Source organism: Passer montanus, unplaced genomic scaffold (genome assembly GCF_014805655.1).
Source record: "Passer montanus isolate IOZ18808 unplaced genomic scaffold, ASM1480565v1 scaffold31, whole genome shotgun sequence".
Lineage (NCBI taxonomy): Eukaryota > Metazoa > Chordata > Aves > Passeriformes > Passeridae > Passer > Passer montanus.
The window spans coordinates 7,779,680-7,801,227 of record NW_024367819.1 but is presented as its reverse complement, the minus strand read 5'-3'; the positions used below and the strand labels follow the sequence as shown (position 1 = coordinate 7,801,227).

Here is a 21,548-nt window from a genome sequence, read left to right as displayed (position 1 = left end):
AACCAGTAAAGCTTTCTACATAAAGGTTTATGCAAGAATGCAAAGTTAATACATCAGAAAATCAGTTCTGGTTTCATTCTTTGTGATCAGATTGCTCAACTCAGTCTATCAGCCCATGACTTTTGGATTTGTAAGAACAACTAGAAAAACAGACGACAATTCTCCCCTGTTAAAACATAGGGAATCACCAAATAACCGTGTCTTTATAAAAAATAATGTTTCACTTAGTTTATGAGAAAATTAACCAACCTGGAAGACAGCTAGCAAAATAACAAGTCACCCATCTATGCAACACTGTAAAATAATATTCCAAACCACTAATGTCATGTGGATATATTTTTATAAAGTGGAAGTTAAATTTTGTTCATGTTCTCCAAATAAAAGCAGACTTAATAATCCATTTTTCCAGACACCTTCCCACAAAATCCTGTACATACAAAATATGAAAGGAAAAGAGCTTTCTATTGCAAAACTGCCTTCTGACTTTTGGACCAAATTAGTGTTAGGATGCCATTTTTTATACTATATAACTAGCTCTTCAGATATCAGTAGATCATGCTCTTCAGGTCCAACACAAATATTATCAGGAATAAAGCATTAATTTTCTGCTATCATCACTTTATATCTAAAAATAAAGGGTATTTCAAGCCGATTTATACAACTTCCTAAAACAAAGCAGAAAGCATTTGCTCATTTTAGATGCTTCATTATGAAAGAAAAAAATCCCAACAAAACATTCTGCAATCTGAATATTGAAGAAGCATTTGTCATCATCAATTATATCACAAAAATTCTGACAGTGAAGTGTTTATTTTTAGAATTGTTTGAAATTGCAAGGCATTAATCCAGAGCTTCCTAACCACTGGTCTTTCACTGCAAATATCTCACCTTGATTTTCTTAAGAAAGCAAATTTTAAAAATCCCAGAACGCACAGATTAGGGAATCCAGGGTATCCCAGGAGTAAAAGAAAAAAGAAGGACTGCTATATACTTGGCCCAGTTCTTTTCAACATAATGAAAAGCATCTGGACACAGGACTCAAAAGAATACTAAATTAGCTTGCTGATGACACTAAATGGCAAGGAGCTCTTGACTCCCTTGGTGACAGAGAAGCCCTGCAGAGAGATTTAGGATGGATATCAGGAGAAAGTTTTTCACCCAGATATTGGTTGGGCACTGGAAAAGGCTTCCCAGGGAAGTGGTCCCAGTCTGAGTTCAAGAAGCACAAGGGAAATGCTCTCAGGAAAACAGTGTGATTCTTGTGGTGTCCTGCACAGGGCCAGGAGTTGAACTCTATGATCCTGACAGGTTCCTTCCAATGTAGCATATGCATTTTCTATGATTCTATACATATAATTCTCCAGTTCCAGTATCAGACTAATTCGAGACATACTCATGACTTTATTTGAATTAGACTGCCATATCAGTGACTGGTGAAATTAAATGAAGACCAATTGTTAACAAAAATCATACAGCATCTGCTTCAGAGAAAACTGTAATGAGACTCTTGAAACATCCTGATGATGGCTCCTAAGGGACGCAGCTCTAGCTATTGTGAATTCTGAATTTCAGGAGACTAGCTCTTGAATGTAGAAAAGGCAGTCTCAGACAAGGCTCAATGGTTCTGCACAGGCACACTCACTGCAGTCTTTTGGGCTCTGCTGGAAATCATGCAAAGCTCCTTTACATCCTGAAATATCTAAGTCTTCAGGCAGCATTGGAGTATTTCCTTTCCATCTGCCTGTCAACAAACAAGCCATGGTAATTAATGCAAGTGATATCCTTGGGATTTCCACCACATTCAGTGAACAATCTGAAGACCACACAGATTCCCACTTGCAGAGAAACGAGTTGTCTACTCTGTTAAAAGCAAGCATCAGGAAACACATCAGGCCCACACCCAAAATTCTTCCAAGGTCCTAAACAGCTTCCATTCCTGATTTAAAGCCTTGTTCTTTGATCAATATTAAATAACAGTTGAATTGATACTCCAGTCCATTAATATCTGAATTTCTTTGAGACAGTGGAGATGTCAATGCTTAAGTCAAAGAACGTGAATTATGAAATACAGCAGAACTGTGCACAGTTGTCCAGACATGGCTTCATCAGTAATGCATAGAATGAAAAAGTCACTTCCCTCCGAAGCCCAGGAAGTTGTTGGGTCTTTTCTGCCATGAGAGCACACTGCTGCCATCCACCAGGAACTTTGAGATCCTTCTCTGCAAAGCTGCTTTCTAGCCAGCCAGCCCCAGCATTATAGCTGGCACAAGAGGTTATTCCAACCCAGGAGCAAAATTTGGCATTTTGGCTTCACTGAACTTCACAAGATTTCCTTCTTCTCCAACCTGGTAACATGTTTCGAACAGCAGCACAATCCTCTGGTGTTTCATCCAGACACACCATCTTAAAAATCTGGTGTATCCTCTGAGTTTTCTATCAGCTGCTGAGTGCAGCTCAGTGTCCCATCACTGAGATCAGGAACAAAGATGTTCAACAATGCAGGACACAACAGAAACCTTTGGTGCATACTGTTAGTGCCTGGCCTCCAGCTGGATGTCATGTTGCTGACAACAATCCTTAGACCCAGCAGATCTGACAGTTTTCATCCCATGTCAGTGTTCATTTATTTCTTCCTTCCATACTTTTAAAGATTGAGTATGAAAATATTATGGAATACTGTCAAAAATCTCCCATAAAGTCAAAATAAATTACAATTGTTGCTCTTCCTTCATCCCCCCATGGTCATCATATCTCACCATAGAAGGCCATCAGGCTGGCAAAGTTTGTCTTCTCCTTCATAAATCAATTACGACTACTCCCAATCACCTTCTTGTCCTTCATATGTTTGGAAAGTGTTTCCGGGAGGATTTTCTCCATCACCTTCCCAAGGACAGAGGTAAGGCTGACTTGACTGTAGTTCTCCAGATCATCCTCTCAACAGCAGGGATAATGTCTGCTTTCCTCCAGTCCTCAGGAAACTCCCATGATAACCATGACCTTTCAAAGATAATTATTAGAGATTTTAAATCTCATATAATTATAATTTTTAAAGTAGATGATGGGCAGATGCCATGATAAAGAGGATTGGAATAAACTCCTCCATTCTTCAGTGAGCAAATATGGCAGAAATGCATGAGAAAGAGAGAGATATCACTTTCTGTTGCTGGAGCAAACGATTGTCTAGAAGATAATTCTGAAGCCCAAATCAGCTGTTTATTAGCATTTGATCAGATATGTTCTTGCATCTGTAACAGAGTCCACATCAGAATAAAAGGAAAAGCACTACCTGAAACATCCTGAGACAGTTTGATAATCACAGACCAATAATGAGATGCTGAAGAATTTCATGTTACCACGGTCATGATGAGTGAGCCCAGGTTTTCTGCACTAACAGCAGCCGGTGCCCTAAGTCAGGAAAAGCAGAATCCAAAACAAGCTAGCTAGTAGCCGAAAACACAGGAAATAAAGCCTAGAGCAAAGCTTATGAGAGAAGATTAAGTGATGTCATGGAAAGATGCTCAACTGTGGAACAGTCTATTGGAAGTAGAAAAAAAAAAAAAAAAAGGAAGATCTGTGGTCTAACCATTCTCTGAGTAGACAAAAAACACCTATGTCATGAAGAAAGGAGGCAATGTACTACATTCAGACACACAGCTAAAAAAATTTATGTCCTAGAAAATATGGGGTTTAACCTGAACTTTCTCTTCAGATTATATCTGTAGGAAACACCACTGTCATTCCTGCTGTAGCTACCCTTTTGAGGTGTAAGTGGTTTGTTAACTGCACAAGCCTTGTTGATTGTAATCTGACAACCTAGAGGAACAATGGATAAGAAAAACAAAGACATGCTTTGAGCAGCTCTGAAAATAGAAATGTATAAAACCATAAGGAGTAATTGCTTTATGTACATGCTTTTAGGATAGTGATATTTAGAATAATTAGAAGGCAGATGTTCTAAAATTCACTGTGAATTTCAATAGACCATGCTATCAAGGCTGACTACAAGTATATAAATGGATCAGAGTTGAGTAAATTAGATTTCTTCAGTAAATTAAATTAATTTTGCTCAGCAAACCTTCTTTAATTATTACTTTGACTGAAAGAGCAGCAGCTACAAAAGCTACAACCAAAGTTTCACAGAATTTGTTAGATTTAACACATTTTCTTTTTTCAAATTAATACTGCATTAATTATGGTTTTGAGAATGTATTATATTGCTACCTGTAAATTATTCCAGAACAATAAACACAATCTACAGTATGTCCAAAAATATTATATATTCTTGCCATCAAAGTCATTACCTATATTTGTTGAGCTATTTTACTTTATTTAAAACTCATGAAGTGATAAAAGCACTTCACTTTGCTCACTTATTATTTTACCGAATAAACCAACTACAAAGAAAAATCTATGGTTACCTTCTGATCCACTGAGCCAAAGCCTAGGGTGCTCAGCCACCTTAGTCCCTTCCCCTTCTCTTTCCTTCTTGTTTCTTTTGTATTTTGTTTGCTTATTTCTCCTTACAAAATGAACACCAAGAAATACTATATCAGAAAAGACACTTGCGAGAAACCATCTTAAATGCACTGAGGTATTTTCAGACAAATATTAGAGTAGTATTAATTTTGTGGAAGTGAAAAAAAATGCTGAAAGATTGTTTCAGCTAAATAACTAGCATAGGTAAGCCCTTGAGTATTTGAACAATCTCTAATTACTCCAACACCATCTTGACCCTTATTAAAAGAAGAAAACCTACAGATGTAGGGAATTCAAGCATTTGTTTCTCATCTTCCTGCTCTGAAATGGCTTCTTTTTGCTTGAAACATCAAAGGACTGAAAAGACCACTATTGGTACCACAGCAAGGCTTGAGCAGAAGTTGTCTGTCCACTCTTCTCTTAGTACATAATGAAACAATAGCAACCTTTGCCTATAAATAAGTATAATGCCATTCCTTACACACTCTATGATAATACAGTAGAAGTAACAATATAGTAAGGGACCAGCATCAGGGTATTTGCTGATGCTTTCTAGGGCTTTATTATTCTTGCCAAAGCAAGTTCTAGTTTTGTTCTTTAAAATTCTCACAGAGAAGAGATCTAGTACAGCTTACCTATCCACCCCCCCACCCCACCCCCAGCCCCTGCCTTGTTTACACCCCTCCAAATTACTGTCTTTTTCACTTATTTTCATTTTCTTAAAGATGCAGAAAAAGCTCACTAATGAAATTTTCTGTTTTGGAAAAAAAAAGCCTCTTACATCACATAAAATATGTTGTTACTTGTTTTGGAAAAAAACAGCTGAAGTCAAACAAAAGAACTTTCATGCCACCCATGCACTGAGAGCAGTGTAGCAAGAGCTTTTTGCTTAAGCAACATGGAAAGGGCTACATGCTCTAGGAGACAGAGTACATAAGCAACCAGGATCCTATTTTCATGCTTGCTCCTGACCTATTTTCAGCCTCTCTTGACTTGTTTTCCCTTCAGCAGTCTCATTAGATAGGTTTTTGAACTTTTCAGCACAAGGACCATCTGTGAGTATGTTTTGGACAGCACAGGTTCAACGGGGCTGTGATCTAAGGATGGTTGTCAAAACACTGATGTAATACAAAATAAAGAGCCACCACTATGTTTGATTGCTTAGATGAGTCCAGTCTGTTCCTCCATCTGCATTCTTGCATATGGTCTCTCATACATGGGGCAGTTAATGAAGCTGCAGCACGCAATTTTCTACGCGCGCCCCGGGAGGGGATTGGTCACACACCCCCCTGCAGAGGGAGAGAGTGCTGGGGCACAGTCCAGCCTATGGTTCTGTTTGTTGCTGTGAAGAGTCACAGATAGACTCATGAATGCTGAGCTCACTCTGTATTTCAGTGTGGGAAACACTGGGGTATTTACAGCTAGCTTCAAGGCCTTGTTCTAATGCGGTTCTAAGATCCAGCTCCACAATAAAATCAGCCAACTGAAATTCACTATCAATATGAAGCAAATACATTTCCACTCAAACACTGACAAGTTTGATTTCCTGTAGGCAGATTAGTAAGAAAGTTTGAAACAACAGCTGCAAACAGGAATACCGAAGGAGCCTCTTGGGGCTTCCACTGTGAGCTAGCCTGCATCTAGAATTAACAGTTTCGGGCCCTTCACAACATCTAGAATTAAGAGCTTTGGGCCCTTCACATTATCTTTTTGCACCCTAAAATTATTTCAGGGATAAAGTAGTATCATAAACTGCAGAGCTTATCAAAATCGTAAAAAAAGTACATTAAAAGGTAAGAACAGAATTCACAAGGCCACAGCAATTCCATTATATTCTATTTAACCCATTAATGAGTGTTTAAAGAAAACCAAATAAAAATTCTATTCAAAAGAAGGAAGCCTGCCTGGCAGAAATAAATAATAAAGAGATAGAAAGTATTGCTTTATATGCCTGTTACACTTTGGGTAATATTTGAATGTCATATGTAGGTACTATTAAAAGCTCTGCATACATCTTCAAACTTCAGAAGTTTTGGATGTATAAATGCTCAGACTTTAAACTGCAAGTTCCTTTTATTCTTCTCTTCTACACATGTATGAAAAATGTGAAGATTAAAACATCAGAAACATTGAACAATGTTCTATAAATTCATTCAGCGAGGTAAGTCACCTTTTTGAAGGAGTTTCAGAAGGATTCATCTGCAAAAAAAGGAAAAAGCTTTGTGCTGGCCTTCCTTTCTTCAACTGTTCCTGTGAAATGCAGATGTATAGCTGTGCCTCTGAAATACACTTTGTATCTAAAAACTGGTATTGTGAAATCAATCACAAGTCTCTAACCCTTTCCTTTCACAGTCTATGGACAGAAGTGCAAGCTTTGGATACTGATAACACAATCAGACATAGCCACTCTTCTCCATGCTTCTTGAATGCACATATATTTATTTGTGGGTTACTGCTGTTCAAATAAAAGTTTTAAAATAAAAATGAGGGAGAATTTGGACTACATAAATTTCCCATCATGTTATTAGGAAGTGTGGTAGCCACTGGAAACTCAGATTAGAGGAAGTTCTTTACTGTTTTTTAAGCAAAAATGTTTGTTTTCTTACAGTGAAAAAAAATACAGTAGTTCATAATAGTTATTGTACAACCAACTTAAGTAGATGGTACAAGAGAGACAGGCATCCATGATGGTCTGTATCAAGGTGCAGGAACATACTTAAAGGTAGAAAAGCCTACATAGAAGTGGTACAAGTTTTCAGTGGATGTTCCCATTTGGACAAAAATCAGCCTTAGCAGTAAGCGGTAGTGACAGCACCTCAGCTTGCCTGTAAAATTCATTGAGAACCTTCCATGTTGGAATGATACGACTTGAGATGTGTTTTGGGCCAGCTAATGGAAGCAGTATCACTGCAATAAATCTTCTGCTGTTTCCATGGAGTTTGAAGATGGCTAAAATAATTTTATTTCTGCATCCTATTCCCGTAAATGTGCAACTTACTGTAGTTGATGTGAAAGAGTGAGAAACTCGTAATTCAGGATACTAGGTTTTAGACACAACATTTATTTCTGAAGCACAGCTAAACATCTACTTTTGAAAACTGTGTCACTTTTCCATTTATCCCATTCCTCCTGGTCAACTAGTATTTTTAATACCCACCACTCATTCTCTTTTGTTTAGCAAAAACATTAATGCATTGCATAGTGTATACAAATTAGACACTCCTAAACAAAACCATATGACCAAAAAAAATCCCTTATTTTTGGCCGTCTGCCAATACTATTTAGTTATTAAACCCAAAGTGGAACCAAAATACCACATTTAAGTAAAGATTTATTAGAAAAGTGTTTGAAAAACATGGATAGTTGAACGTTATTATGAGAATATTAAGCCCTTCAAAAATCAGGAGTCCTTGCTTCTTCATTACAGTATTTTACTGGAGGCATGCTAAATACCTTATGAAAAAGTGAATTTAAAAACAGCAGAAGGGGAAGAATAAATTGCTCTATTCCCAAGAATGTGTATTTCCATAAACTCAGTCACTTGTTTTAGGAGGTCTGTACAACTTCCTAGAGAGCAATTCCATTTGATGACTAGCATACTAAACTATCAGGTAAACAAACCTTATACTCCCAGAACTATACTGTTCTACAGGTCAGGAAGAATCTTTCAGTAAGATAAGTTAGCTAAACCAGCTTATATTGTGATCTTTTCTTCTCTTTCCCATTTCTCCACCATTTTTATCACCAGCCGTAACTCATATATTGACCAAATAATACAAAAACAATTAACTGCTACTGAATTTACTTATCCTGCTATTTTATGATAACAGTATAATAACTGCAATTTTCTTAAAAAAAAAAAAAAACAAAAACAAAAAACCAAAAAAACCCAACAGAAACCTCCACCAAACAAACAAACAAAAAAAAAGCTCAACCAAAAAACCAACCAACCAAAAAACCAAACCAAACACCACAAAACAAAAGCCACTCAAAAAGCTCACCCCAACTGTTTCACGACAAACATTATCTTGTGGAATTACTAAAGAGTCAAGTGAAAGAAGGCGGATTAAATAGAAAAAATATTTTTACTAAGGGACATCTAGTAAAACACAGGGGAGGGGTCCTATGGAATCAGTTGGATTTCTATTGCCAAATTCAACAAGAGTACACCTGGGTTTTGCCTGAGGGAGATGACATTACATTACTTTTGAGATTAATACGCAAGTTATGTAATGTGCATGCAAGAGAGGAATTTTTACATTTGACAGAGGTGCAACTAATTCCATATGTGTTTAATGCACAAAAATAGAATATATGCATGCATGCATTTCTTAAACGTGTTCAAACTCTATTCTGCTTATTTGTGCAAGGTGTTCTGTTAGAACTGCTGCACTTTAGTAAATAAAACACTCCCAAAAATGTATTTCTAAAACTATTTGCTAGAAATCATCATACTGGATTAACTACCTGTTGTAAGAGATTGAATTAGCATCTTTCCTCTTCATTGACAACATGACAACATAGTAGTTATGCCTTCCAGCCTGCCTCCCTGTCCCCACATTCCCATCCAGCCTTTTTTTGGCCTGCTATAAGCAGTATCTCAGACCTCCTTCTTTGCTTTGGACACTATGTGCAGTAAAAACAAACAAAAAAACCCCAAATGAAAGCAAAATGAAACAAACCTCAAAATGTAAAAGCAATTTATATTGCAGACTCTTTGGCTCCTTGACAAACATCATTGCTCCAAGTCTGTTCTGTCAATAGATCACCAACAATCTGTCATTTGGGGACCTGAAATATTTCCATCACCACTGATCAAAAGCCAAGTAGTTCCTCCCTGGATATTTTTAGAGGGAAGACAGTCTCAGGGAGAGCAATCCATCAGCAATGTCAGCCTGAGGACTCCGGTGGGCAGAACACAGCTGTGAAGGAAAACCTGCTCCCCCTCACTGGCCAGGCTCCCCTCTGAGTAACTAGATATAGGGAATTCACACACAAACAGGAAAATCAAGTCTTTGAAGTGGCTTTGTTCAGCCAGCTTTCCAATGAAATGACACCAGCATGTCCAGGAGTCAGAAATGCCAGGTCTCAAAAATCCAAGATCCCAAAATCCTAAGAGTAGGTCAAGTTTATGTTGCACTTAACTGTCCCTGTCAGGTATAGCATATTCCTCATATACCAGTGTTGCACTTGCTCACACAAAAAAAAAAATTAAAAAAATTAAGTACATAAATTTTATTCTAGAAATCAAACTAAATTACTTTATATATCTCTGTAAAATTTTATCCACTCTAAGCTAAATTGAAGGCATTAAACATGATCAAAACCTGGAAATTTTTTTTAGCATACAAAACCAGATGTCTCCTCTGCTGATTTCAATTACTGCTTTTCTAATACACATGAAATATAAGAAATATTTATTACTCACTACAAAAAAATCACATCTCTTACTGACTGGAGAAAAACCTACAACAAAACAAAACAAAAAAAAAAATAGAACAGCAAGACCTATACATGCACTGTATCTCCAAGACTTAGGGATAGAAAAGTAAGAATTAATAAACAGATTACTCTTGGTTACTTTTATGTATAAGGTATTTATAGAGATGGAACATGTAAGCCAACTAATCAAAACTCAACCTCAAGAAAAGCAAAAAAGAAATGTAAAGGTTACATTTTACACCATAGCTTTCCACTTCATCCACATACAGTACTTGCTGAACAGATCTATGCTACATAAGATACATGGAATGTAAGGAATTGTTTCTTCCTTTCTGATATTAGCCATCCTTTGGGTGCTCATTATGAGAGTCTGCATTGAGAATTAAGTGCAGAGGATCCCAGTGGAAACACTCAGGGGCTAACGAACTTCCACAGTTTGACCAGAATTGCATGCTTTGGAATTCTTTTTATTGAAAAAACTGTGTAACGACAAATATTAGGAAGGCCTATGTACTTGAGAGTATTAAACAACTGCTTATCAGAATACTGCATTATGCTTCACAAATATACCATGGTTTCATGATGACAAAGATTTTTTGGTATCATGAGTCTGCTCTTAATGCCAGTTCTTAAAACTTGTGATTCTAAATTTACCCTTTGATTAGACATGCATGTTTCTAATTAAGCTCAACCTGTCCATTCTTCTTTGAAGAGATTAAAGTCAGAGTCCCCCAAGACTCCTGAAGCTCTGTGAAATAATTTACTTGTTCTTGGTAAAGGCAATAGAAGTCAGAAGTGAAAAATAAGTGCAATAAACCGCCAAGCTTGTCAGAAACATTTTCAACCAAAAACACATACTACTGAATATATAAAATCTGTAAGAGACTATCATCTTTATTATGGCAGAAAAAGAGGCATTGGTGTTGCCTATCTCCTATGCATTCAACTGTAGGGTGCTGTAAGTCATCAGTAAAACAAATGTATGTGTAGTAGTTAACCCTTGAGGTCAGTGGCAGACTGCAACCCCTTTATTTTCCCCAGAATGGGCCAAACTTTATCATCTGAAAATCACACAGACATAGCTGAGAAGGATCTGGAATTAACCTAGTGAGCCATAAGCAGGACAGGACTTCCAAACCTGTTACCCAAAATCGTTCTATTGGGAAGGTTAACACAATCAAATGTCAGAAGTAAAGAAAACAGAAGCAACAGTCTTCTGTTGTTTTAATCGTAATGAAAATTTTTGGAATGCATTCTATATTTTTGACACTTATAAAGAAGAGATGTGTGGCAGCAGCTCTCTGACCACAGAGAGAAACACAACTCTCCTAGGTATCGTTCTGGGAAAAGACTGTGAGAAGATCGGAGAAAAGAATGAGAAACAATTCTTAACTTGCTGCACCCAAGCAAGTTAACAAAAGAACATGTGGACATGTGGAATATGTTATAGAAATTTGTTTACCAAAGGGTGGTTTCTTAATTAGCCAGCGGCGGTGGTGCCATAATTAAAGGACCAATCAAGTACACCTGTCGTGAACTAAGATATAAAAGAACAATGGGTTTCTTAATATAACAAAGAGATTAACCAGCCTTCTGTAACACATGGAGTCTATGTAAGCTATTACCTGGCTGGGGGCCCACTGCGATGATAAAGATGTACTATCACACTTCCAAGTCTTGCCCTTTGTACCATCAGATGACATACATTTCCACTGCAGTGGAAATCCACACATAAAATCACATTATTCTTGTAACTCAGGCTTCAAAACCATTTGCAGCAAAAATTCTACAACTCATCAATTACTGTCATCCTCCTTCATTAAAACACAAACTTTTTAAAATACCCAGAACTTTTTTGTTCTAGTCACTACATTTCTAAGCACACTAGGTCAGACAAGGTTAGGCACTGAACTGAAGGTTCAGGTTACCATCACGTGGTGATCAAGGATACAGGAGTTTTATCAGAAGCACTCAGAAAGTATCAAATATGACTAATCATTTTGTTAAAATTTTTCAAAATGCTCACAGACTAACCTAGATTTTGATTTGAAAGAATTCACTAGATGTACCACTCTGAATTTAGTACCTACATTTTTTAGCAGCCCCAACTCCAATTTTCCAGGAGATTTCAATTTGCTCAATCACACAGAATCTCACCTACTATGGCATCGCACCATGCCCAAATTAGGTGATGCCATTAGGCACGTTCAAAAGTTGTCCTGAAGTTTGGTTGGCATAAGAAATATGAGAAAGTGATGGTGTAACAAAAGTCTCCAAGTACCTGCTTATTTAAAGAACTGACTCTATAAATCCTGGCATACAAAACAGCAACAAAGTTTGTACAGGCAGGATTTACATGTTTAATCTTGAGGCATTTCCATTGCTGAAAACCTTTAAGTTGTTGTTTCCTTAGATAATCATTGCCCCACCTAGCCTTCTGCCTTCTCACTCTGCTTTAACTGAATATGAACATCCATATCTAATGTCACGACATTTTTCAAACAAAAAAAAAGAGCATGAAAAAGCTTTTGCCTTCCCATATGCCAAACAGGTAAAGCAACAGTCAACTTCCTGTCAAGAACAATTTTTTTTTTGAGCAAGTAAATTTGACTGAGGATAACAACAACTTGCTTTCAAAGAAACCTGATTATTACCCAGCCAACATGCCAGGATTTGATTCATTTATGCCATTTTCAGAAAAGTTACACTCTTTGCTCACATAAATCTACAATGTATACATTTAAACAATGTATACATTAAAAAAAAAAAAAACCCAAAACAAAACAAACAAAAACCACCCCAAAAAGACACCCCAAGCAAACAAACAAAAAACTACAGCCACTTATAGATCAACTAGCATATTAGAAATACACAAATTCTTGAATTCCAGCATTTAGGTATTAAGAAATGTTAAGAAGAACGAAACCGTTAAGAAAAATGAAAAAGTTCACATGTTCTGTTTATAACATCCAGTGCATGTTTTCTTGCCTTTCAGATAACCCAGCTTCAAAAATTGCAGAACTCTCTTGGGAAGCAGGAATTAAAATACCTTGAAAGTCATTGTCTGGAGCCTTTAGTTACCTCTCAGACCATCCTTGCCAGTCACCCTTCCAAACTGCTTGCTGGTTCTGATGGAAAGCACATGCTTTTACAGGATGAAGATTACAACCTACAGTCATCCTAGTGGAGCTAAAAAGTACAGTAATTTTCTACCACCAGACTGAAACTTAATTATTTTCCCATAATAAGCATCTTAGTAATTTGAATGAAACTATCTAATAGAAATCTGATATAAATGAATGTGTGAAATAATAATTATATCCAGTGGGTTTTAAATAATCAAGAATCCCATCAGAATATATATTTACACTAGCTGTTTATTTTCTTTGGCTCCCTTCAAAAATTCACACTTAAAAGGATATCTTGGGTACTAAATTGAATAACACCTGACAGTATTTGAACTGGAGAATGTACCCATGACTGAAAAAAGATGTTTATGTTACATTGAGCAGGCAAATTTAAGTTACACTGTCAGTAAAAGTAATTATCTTGACCAAAAGTAAGTTGCTGTACTGTGAAGATTTTTGGGAGATGAAAAAATCGACTGTAAATTTGGCAAGGAAAAAAGAGTGGAAGACAAAAATATCAAAAACATAGGAGGGGAAAATGCAAAAATCCTCCTCTACAGAATGTTTTATATACAGCCTCTGAGTCTCAGATATTCTTTATTTTGGATGCTACAAGTCAAACTCTACATATTTGTGGCTTCTTAAAGTGGAATTAAAACAAGTGGAAAATAATAGTTCATTATATAGTAGAATTATTATGATTAACATAATAAAGCAAAGCAAAATGTAACATCAAACATGGTTATTTTATATATGAGTTTTAGAAAGTTAACACCATTTTGGCAGCTCTGAGAAGTACAAAATTAAAAGTTTCATTAGAAGCCTGGGGGGTTTGGGGTTTCTTGAGGGAGTTTAGGTTGGGTGGTTTTTTGCTTTGGTGTTTTTTTTTTTTTTGTTTTTTTTTTCCAGAAGTTTTGCTTTGTTATTTTTTTTTTTTTTGGTTTTTTTTTTCCAGAAGCTTCAATAGAATAGGCAGCAACCAAAAGGACAAGACAATACATTCTGTTCCATGTTTATGTGTCTTGAAGTTATTGCTTATTATTATAATAGAATTTTGTAAAGTAGAATAGGCAGATTAAGAGCTGGTAGGATGCACTAGAAGTTACCATGCCAAGAGCAATTTAAACAAATATTAAATGCTTGCTCCCATAGATAATGAAATGTTTCTCTGTTTCGTAGTTCTAGACTAAACTGGCAGTTTATATAAGAAAAAAAAATCTATTAACATGGCAATTGGTTTACATAGAAACAAATAGCATATTTCCTTTTCAATACTATTGAATTTAAATTTTGTCCAGCATAATGCCAGACAATCTGGTCAGGCAATCTGCTTTTACAACTCATTCACTACAAAGTTAGCACATCCCAAGGGGATAGAAGAAATTGTTTCAGTGTGTCATGCTGCATTCAGATTTCTTTCCAGGTGAGCCTAACTACCAAGGAGCCATTCAGCCAAAGAGTTGTGTGGTTCTGCAGAGTGTGAGCAGAGGACTACTTACTTGTCCTGCACAGAGACTTCCTATTCATATGAGAGAAAATACATTTCCCAACATACCCCCATTAACAAAGGCCAAAAATACAATGTTTTTCCTGGTATAATATCTTCTGTCATGACACAAATAATCTCTTCTCTAAGAGAAAATGTGATTTGGTCCTATTTGAGAGTCATTTTGTCACTTATGAAATAAATTTTCCATATTTAAAACTGCTGCCTCTATTAAGGTACGTTTTTTACTTGTATGTTATTTCTACTACTAAACTTAATATTGCACAGGTAAATAAGCATCCAAAATTCATCCTCCAATAGGCTCTTACTGAGAACTTCAAAGAGAAAAAACAATCACTATCATTTCTGTCAAACCTCAGCTGTAACTTCAAATATAAAACCCCTCATAACTTACAGGCACAATCAATAAGCATCAAAACCACAGGTCCTTATTTAAGTGCAGAGTACTGTAATAATGCATTTTCCTTATCTTGCTGATACTCCTGAAAACAGCTGCTTCTAGGATAGATACATATGCTTGAAATCCTAACAAAGATATGCTGGAATTTCCACAAGCGATCAGCTCTAAAAATCATATCATACTGAACCATGAAATAGAAAATGTACCTGAAATTTAGTGCAAAATTTAACACTCATGAGTTCCGCTGATTCTGTTATCTGCTCCATTTGCATGCCAATCTACGCCCCTACCTAAAAAGGCTTCTCTTAAAATGCTTAACATAAACAACTCCAGCACTGCTTTTGTAGCATAAGTTGATTTTACACGTGTCTTAAGCAACAAATACTCAACACCAAACCATAGTCATTAAATTGCTACCATCCATTAGCAGAGGTAAATGATACAAATAAGAATTATGCAAAAATCTTTTTTTTAGTTGCTACTATTTCTGTTTTGTGCAATTGTCTGTTAGAGTTCATTATGTGAGAATGAAATTATCTTGATATTGTTATCAAAAAACCCCACAGCAAAAGTCAGAGGCTTGTGTCACTGATGAGCTATTTATTGCCTTTAACATACTAAGGCACCTGACAAACAGAACTTGAGAATTGTAGATGGAATCCTGTCCTAAAAGCATGTTTCTTCCAATCCACAAAAAGTCATGTAACTGGCATTTGGAAATAAATACTTAGCTTCCTACTAGCAGCTTTGGGGTGTATTTCCCTCAGTAGGTATACACAGCACAGCCCGCTACTCCTTTTTTTTTTCTCCAAGCCTCTCTTATATAACAGACTGCAAAAACCATCTCTGAACAACGTGATCAAGATGTGATCTCCTCTTTTGGAACTACAACATTCAACATAATCACATTCAACCCAGTCCTGAGCTATTAATCAACTTCTTACTAATGACGATGATCGATCGCAAGTTCTCCGCTGTTTTGCAGCTGATAGTCAGTCAAGGCTCCCAAAGGATCATGTCATTCACAGACTGAATGAGACAGCTTCACCAACTCAGCTCTGAAATTAGTCTTACAAGGGTATTTGATCATCGTATAATGTTTTGCTTAAATATCACAGTCATTCCAGTTGGTTTGGGTTTAGTGTTGGGGCTCTTCCTCAGATAACCTGTGTAAAGGCATCAAAAGCCCTAAAGCCACTTGAGTCTCAGAGGCCCACAAGCAGGATATACAGGAGCTTTCTCTGGAGACCTGCCCTTAACCCCTTCATGCCATATCATTTATACACTGCCAACTAACTAGGCTGTCTGAAAAAGATAAACTCAGCCTACATGAGTTACATAATCAGTTTATTTTTTAAGACAGGATGAATAGATCCTGAAGTACAGAATGATTAAAGATTTTTTTCCCTCTCTTGATTTTGCAAGAGACACAACAGACTTACATAAACTCCATATAATTCTGGGTTGTCCTCGCTCTGTCTTGAGGTACGTAAGATTTGACGTACCCTATGGAAAGGTTTGCTACAAAGCACAGCTCAGCCTGACTCACTGTTTTCACTTTACATATAGGCTACCTATAAAGACTTCGAAAATAAACCTGCAATGTGAAGTTTTTACTTTACCTTGGTATTGCCAATAAAAAGGCATACATTTTTTAAGGGGCACGGATATCAGTTACTACAGGCACTAAATTTAAGAGCTGTGTGTTCAATAAAGAAGACTATTCATTTCTAAGTATTTCTTCCAAGTTTTGGATTTTTCTTTTCTGTAAAGCATAGGGTTAATCGTGACACCCTGAATCCAAACAAAGCACACCCTAACAAAGTATAAGAAAATGTAACAGCACAAGACATTGTATTGCACTCTTCCGTGTATTCATCCTTCCAGTCCCTCCAGGGGAAATTTAAGATGATTTCTAAAATTATCTCTCTAACGGGTTTTTCATTTTTCTCCAAGATCCCTGGCCAGATGAATTTGTGTATTACATGTACTGCCTGTGCCGCTGCACCTCCTTCCTCTGTGGTGACTTGATTCAGCTGAAGCTACGATTTGACCGATCGATGCAAGCACATTACACATCAGAATAAGAGTAAGGTAAGGGTAAAGGAAAGAAAAGCATCTCTTCTTTCAGCCATTAAATATAGATCAACGAAACATCACAGCGCACATCGCGGCTCCCCTCCCCACCCCCTCCGCCCGCTCCTCGAGCGCAGGATTTCGCAGACGGTGGCTTCAAAGGAAGAGCACACACCCCACACACCCCTCCGCGCACACACAGACACACAGACACGCAGCACAGACACACAGAAACACGCAGCAGCCGTCGCTCGGAGCCGCCCCAGGGCGCGGGCTCCGCGCAGGGCCGGGCGCTGCCCCCGCCCTCGGGTCCCCGGGCCCCTTCATCTTCTTTCTCCTCTTCTTCCTCCCCCTTCTCCCTGGCCCATGACTTCACCGCCGTAACGAGCACATTAGTGCAGGGCGTCGGGAGACACTGTGCCGCGGATGCCCTACATAAGCAACGACTAACGTAGCAAGAAAGGGAGGAAAGCGATGGAGGGGGAGGCCCGGGAGAAAGAGCCATGAGGAAATAACGCACTTTGTTACCTTTCGGCTGAGGGCATAAACACCGCTCCTTGCAGCCCAACCCAGCCCGGCTGCCTCGCCGAGGGGAGCAGAGCAGGACCCCGCATCAAGAAGAAATATCACGCAGGCGGGAAGGGTGTGTGGGGGGGAGGGGGACGGACCTGGCACCATTACGGTGCCTGTCGTACTCACCGATCGGCGCCGATTCAGCCTGCTTGCTCCCAAACATATACCAAAACCCAACAGCAAATCCTCAGTCCGCTAAGCGAGAATGAAGCGGGGGAGCGGGGGGGGGCGAGCGACGGCTCCGGGCTTCACCGCAAGGTCCTGACCTTGCCCAGCTGCAGCATCCTCGGCTTGCCCCCCCCCAGGGCGTGCGTGTGCGCCCGTGTGTCCCCGTGTCCGTGCGAGCGCGCCGATCCGGCTCCGAGGGGCTCGGCCGCAGGACAGCTGCCCGCTGGCTGCCGGGGCGAGGAGGGCTCGGCATCCACCGCCCCGCCGCTGGGGCGAGGCGCGGGGCCGCTGCGGCGGCGGCGGCTGGCCCTGCCTCCCTCCCTCCCTCCCGCCTGCCTCCGCCCCTCCCTGCCCGTCCCCTCCCCAGCAGGAGCGCGCCCGCCGCGGCCGAGCAGCCGGCGCTGGGGGGGACAGAGGGGGGCGGGCGGCCCCGCTGCCGATGAGGCGCTGCCGCCTGTGCCGGGCGGGGCTGAGGTAGGGCCGGGCCGGGTCCCCCAGCCTCGCCGCAGAGGGGGGCGTCCCCGTGTTCCCTCAGACCCCCGCGGCCGGGGGCTCTCTGATTTCCTGGGGAAAGGGAGGTGGGGAAGAGGGCGCAGGTGTTGGAGCGCACCCTGGGGCGGGGGTCCTCGGTGGGGAGCAGCCCCTCGGCAGTGACCGCCGCTCCTGCTGTCATGGGTTGGGAACTTGAGGTCGGCCAGCCAAAACGGTGACAGCAACAGGGAAGCCAGAGCTCGCACCCCGGCTCGTGTCTACCTCGGGTCTCTCTTCCCATGCTTGGGAAACCTAGGTGGAAATCCTACCGTGTTCTCAGAAGTCTTCTGGAGAGCAAATAGGGTAAGGAATATGGAAGTCATGTTTTACTCCTGCGCACGCTTAACCCTTCAGAATCGTTCAGAAACTTGTGTGGAATGCAATTGCAGCACTCACCTGAAAGTTGCCACCCCACGGCTCCTTTCAACTCGCTGCTCGGAGTTTTGGAACCTGAACAATACCACACAGTTTTTGGGGGTTGCTGCCCGGGGTAATCTCTGCTAATTCACGCTCGCAGCGGGCTGAGCATCAGCGCGGCACTGGGGACAGCCCCAGGCGCGGCCGAGGCGCCCGGCCCCCGCCTACAGCCGGACATCTGCTGCCCAAAATCGCGGTCCCAGCACCTGCCCCGCAGGGAGCGACCCGCGTGTCCCCGGGCGCCAGGGGCCAGGCGGGCCTCTCCCGCGGGACACGGCGCTCCCAGCCATCCTCCCCGCGCCCCTCCGGCCCCGCAGAGCCGCTCCGGACAAGCCGTGCCGGATAAGCCGGGCCGGGCCGGGCAGCGGTGCCGGCGGCCCGGCTGAGCCGAGGCGGCAGCGGCGCGGGCCGACCGCCGCCACCGGGCTGCACGGCGACTCGCTGCTGCCACCTCTCGCCTGGCGTTCTCGCAGCTTCCCCAAACTGCTGCGAGCAGGAGATGCACCTGGCTGAAGATCCCACTTCTCACCGAGGGATGGTTGCGGTGGCTAGCCCTCCCTTATTGTCACGGGAAAGCCGGAGGCTACATCTTCCCGCTGCCAGAATGCCTTGGTTTAGGCGTGAGGGTTTTGGGGGGGGGCAAGAGGGGTTTATTTCCCTGTTGATTGGACCATATATATGACTAGTATGTGTCATTTCCCTGGGTTAGGTGAAGGTCGCCCATCCACCTGTGGCAAAATCGGTAAGTTACAGCTGAGGGTGATTCAGCCTGGCAGCACCCCTCAATGCCAATCCAGATTTTGCCCAACTACTAGGACTTGTGAGAGGAGCATCTCTGGGCTCAAGTCTAGAGAGAAGCCAAAACCTCATTGCTGGGTTCTGGTCTGGCATGTCTTGATGCCTACTGAGTTGCAGCTATAGAGAGGAGCTTGCTGGTGGCAGAACACAGTGGCCAATCTAGTCTTGACTCAAGTAGAGAAGTGACCAACTAGCCCATTGTCTGAACTTTTGGTTGGACCAAAAATTCATTTTTTCTGCTAAGTGCAAGACCCTGGGTTTGTGATTCCCAGCCTGAGACAGACCTCTAACTCTGAACTGAAAGTAGTGGATCTCTCAATAGTTACCTGGAATCACTGTCTTACAGTTAAACTTCAAGATGTATTTGATGATAAAATTACTGGGTACTACAGTATCATAGATATGCCATAGCATCATGTGATCCACCTTCTGCAGCCCAGCCTCTTTTTCAGAGTTGAAAGGTGTTTCTGTCAATAAAGGTAAAGGAGATTAAAAGACTAGAAGTAGGCTGTGTCCTCCTTCCATTCCCCCTCAAATATTCCCATGTAATAGGGACATTTCATGGCCCTGGGGACAGTACACATCTGACCTAATTGTAGGATAAGCAGTGTGTGCTAGTGAAGAATGAACTTAAGACATCTGATTCTCCCCACACTGCAAAGGTTACCCAGCTGGCTATACTGATCTGAGTAGTTAGTATGGAAGCTGTTAGCCTGGAAGTTAAATATAATAACAATAAAGATATATAATAATGTAGAGTCTCTGTAGGAAAAGTGAGATCTGGAGACAGAAGGGTTTTGGAAGAATCTGGGAGGTGTCTGAAATCTATTTTTCTCTCACAAAGTTTCCTCCTTTCACATCACAGTTCTGCATGAGAGGGATTTCATCTCAAGATGCTGCAAGATTCAAAAAGCTTCTCCTTTTCCTGTCACATTCCTCCTTGATTCTCCCCGATGCATCACATATTCAATGTTCCCTGATACCACGTGAGGTCAAATAAGGGGCCAGGACCAAGCCCTGCTTATGGATATGGAGAAACATAACAAAGGAATTAAATCAGAATTTCCATATGACTTTTTTACTGCTGTTGTTGCTATCACAGAGGAAGAGTAAGGGAGATCAGTGAGGGTTAAGAATGTGAAAAGTAGCAAGATCAACTTTGGAAGAGGCTGCATTCCACACAGCTTCTGGAAGAGGTCTGCCAACTTTATTCTCAGTGACTAAACCTCTTCTGACAAGCCAAAAGCATATGTAGGTGGAAGCTGTTCACTTTTTTTGGTCAGTCTCAGATTCTTGAATATAGACAGTCTTTTTTCTCAGGCTTCTCAGGTCTGTGCCTAGAAGTGGTGTATCTATCCTGATCTTTGGTTAGCTTCCCTGAGGGTTTGTTCAAGTTAGAGTTTATTTTTTCCTTGAAAAAGAGGGCAAAAGGAAAGGAAATTATCATACCAAGGCAGATATTTTCTAGTGTGGGAACTGTAAAACCATCTTTGCCATTTATATTTACCTGTTAGATTTACAAAGGTTCTTGAGCCACCAATTTCTATTTGGTCAAAGAAATAGCAAGTAAAATTTTAGAAAACAGAAAAAAAAAGTAGCAACAAGTAGTTAAATGCAGTAATAGAAATTTCAGATAATTAATCCTCCAAATGACTGTATTATTAAAAAAAAAGCAGTAACAAATTTTTCAAGTTTAGGCTCAAGGGTTCCATCTTGGAATAGCTGGTTACCAGTGATCATTTTCCCATCCTGCTTACTAAAAATACTTATTTTTCTTTGGAACAATTTCTTCATGAGGTAAAGGATGAAGATAGGAGTGGAGGAACACAAGGAAAAGTCCATTGGTCAACAGTTGAGTCAACAGCCAGGATGGATAATCTAAAATATGGGATACCTAGATATTAGTTGTGTCTGCATGTTCTGTCTCAATTAATATTTAATTTTTGTTTGATCCTTCTTGGAACAGAGTTTGGAAGGTTGAATTTTTGGACAGAAAGGAAAACATTTCTTTTCTGTTTTGACTTTAAGATTA

General features: G+C 40.2%; 1 protein-coding gene across 5 annotated transcripts in view; it reads right to left on the bottom strand.

The window, feature by feature from the left end:
• Nucleotides 1–18,715, bottom strand: part of CTNND2 (catenin delta 2) — a 646,153-nt gene extending 627,438 nt beyond the window's left edge. For 3 of the 5 annotated variants that reach the window (XM_039714847.1, XM_039714842.1, XM_039714845.1), the window contains exon 1: nt 17,729–18,071. In XM_039714847.1, the coding sequence (XP_039570781.1) occupies nt 17,729–17,765 (37 nt within the window). In that variant the 5' untranslated portion in view covers nt 17,766–18,071. Of the gene's footprint in view, nt 1–17,557; nt 17,580–17,728; nt 18,072–18,697 lie in introns of those variants that run through there. The other 2 variants (XM_039714844.1, XM_039714843.1) reach the window with 2 other exon arrangements.
• Between the last annotated feature and the right edge of the window lie 2,833 nt (nt 18,716–21,548).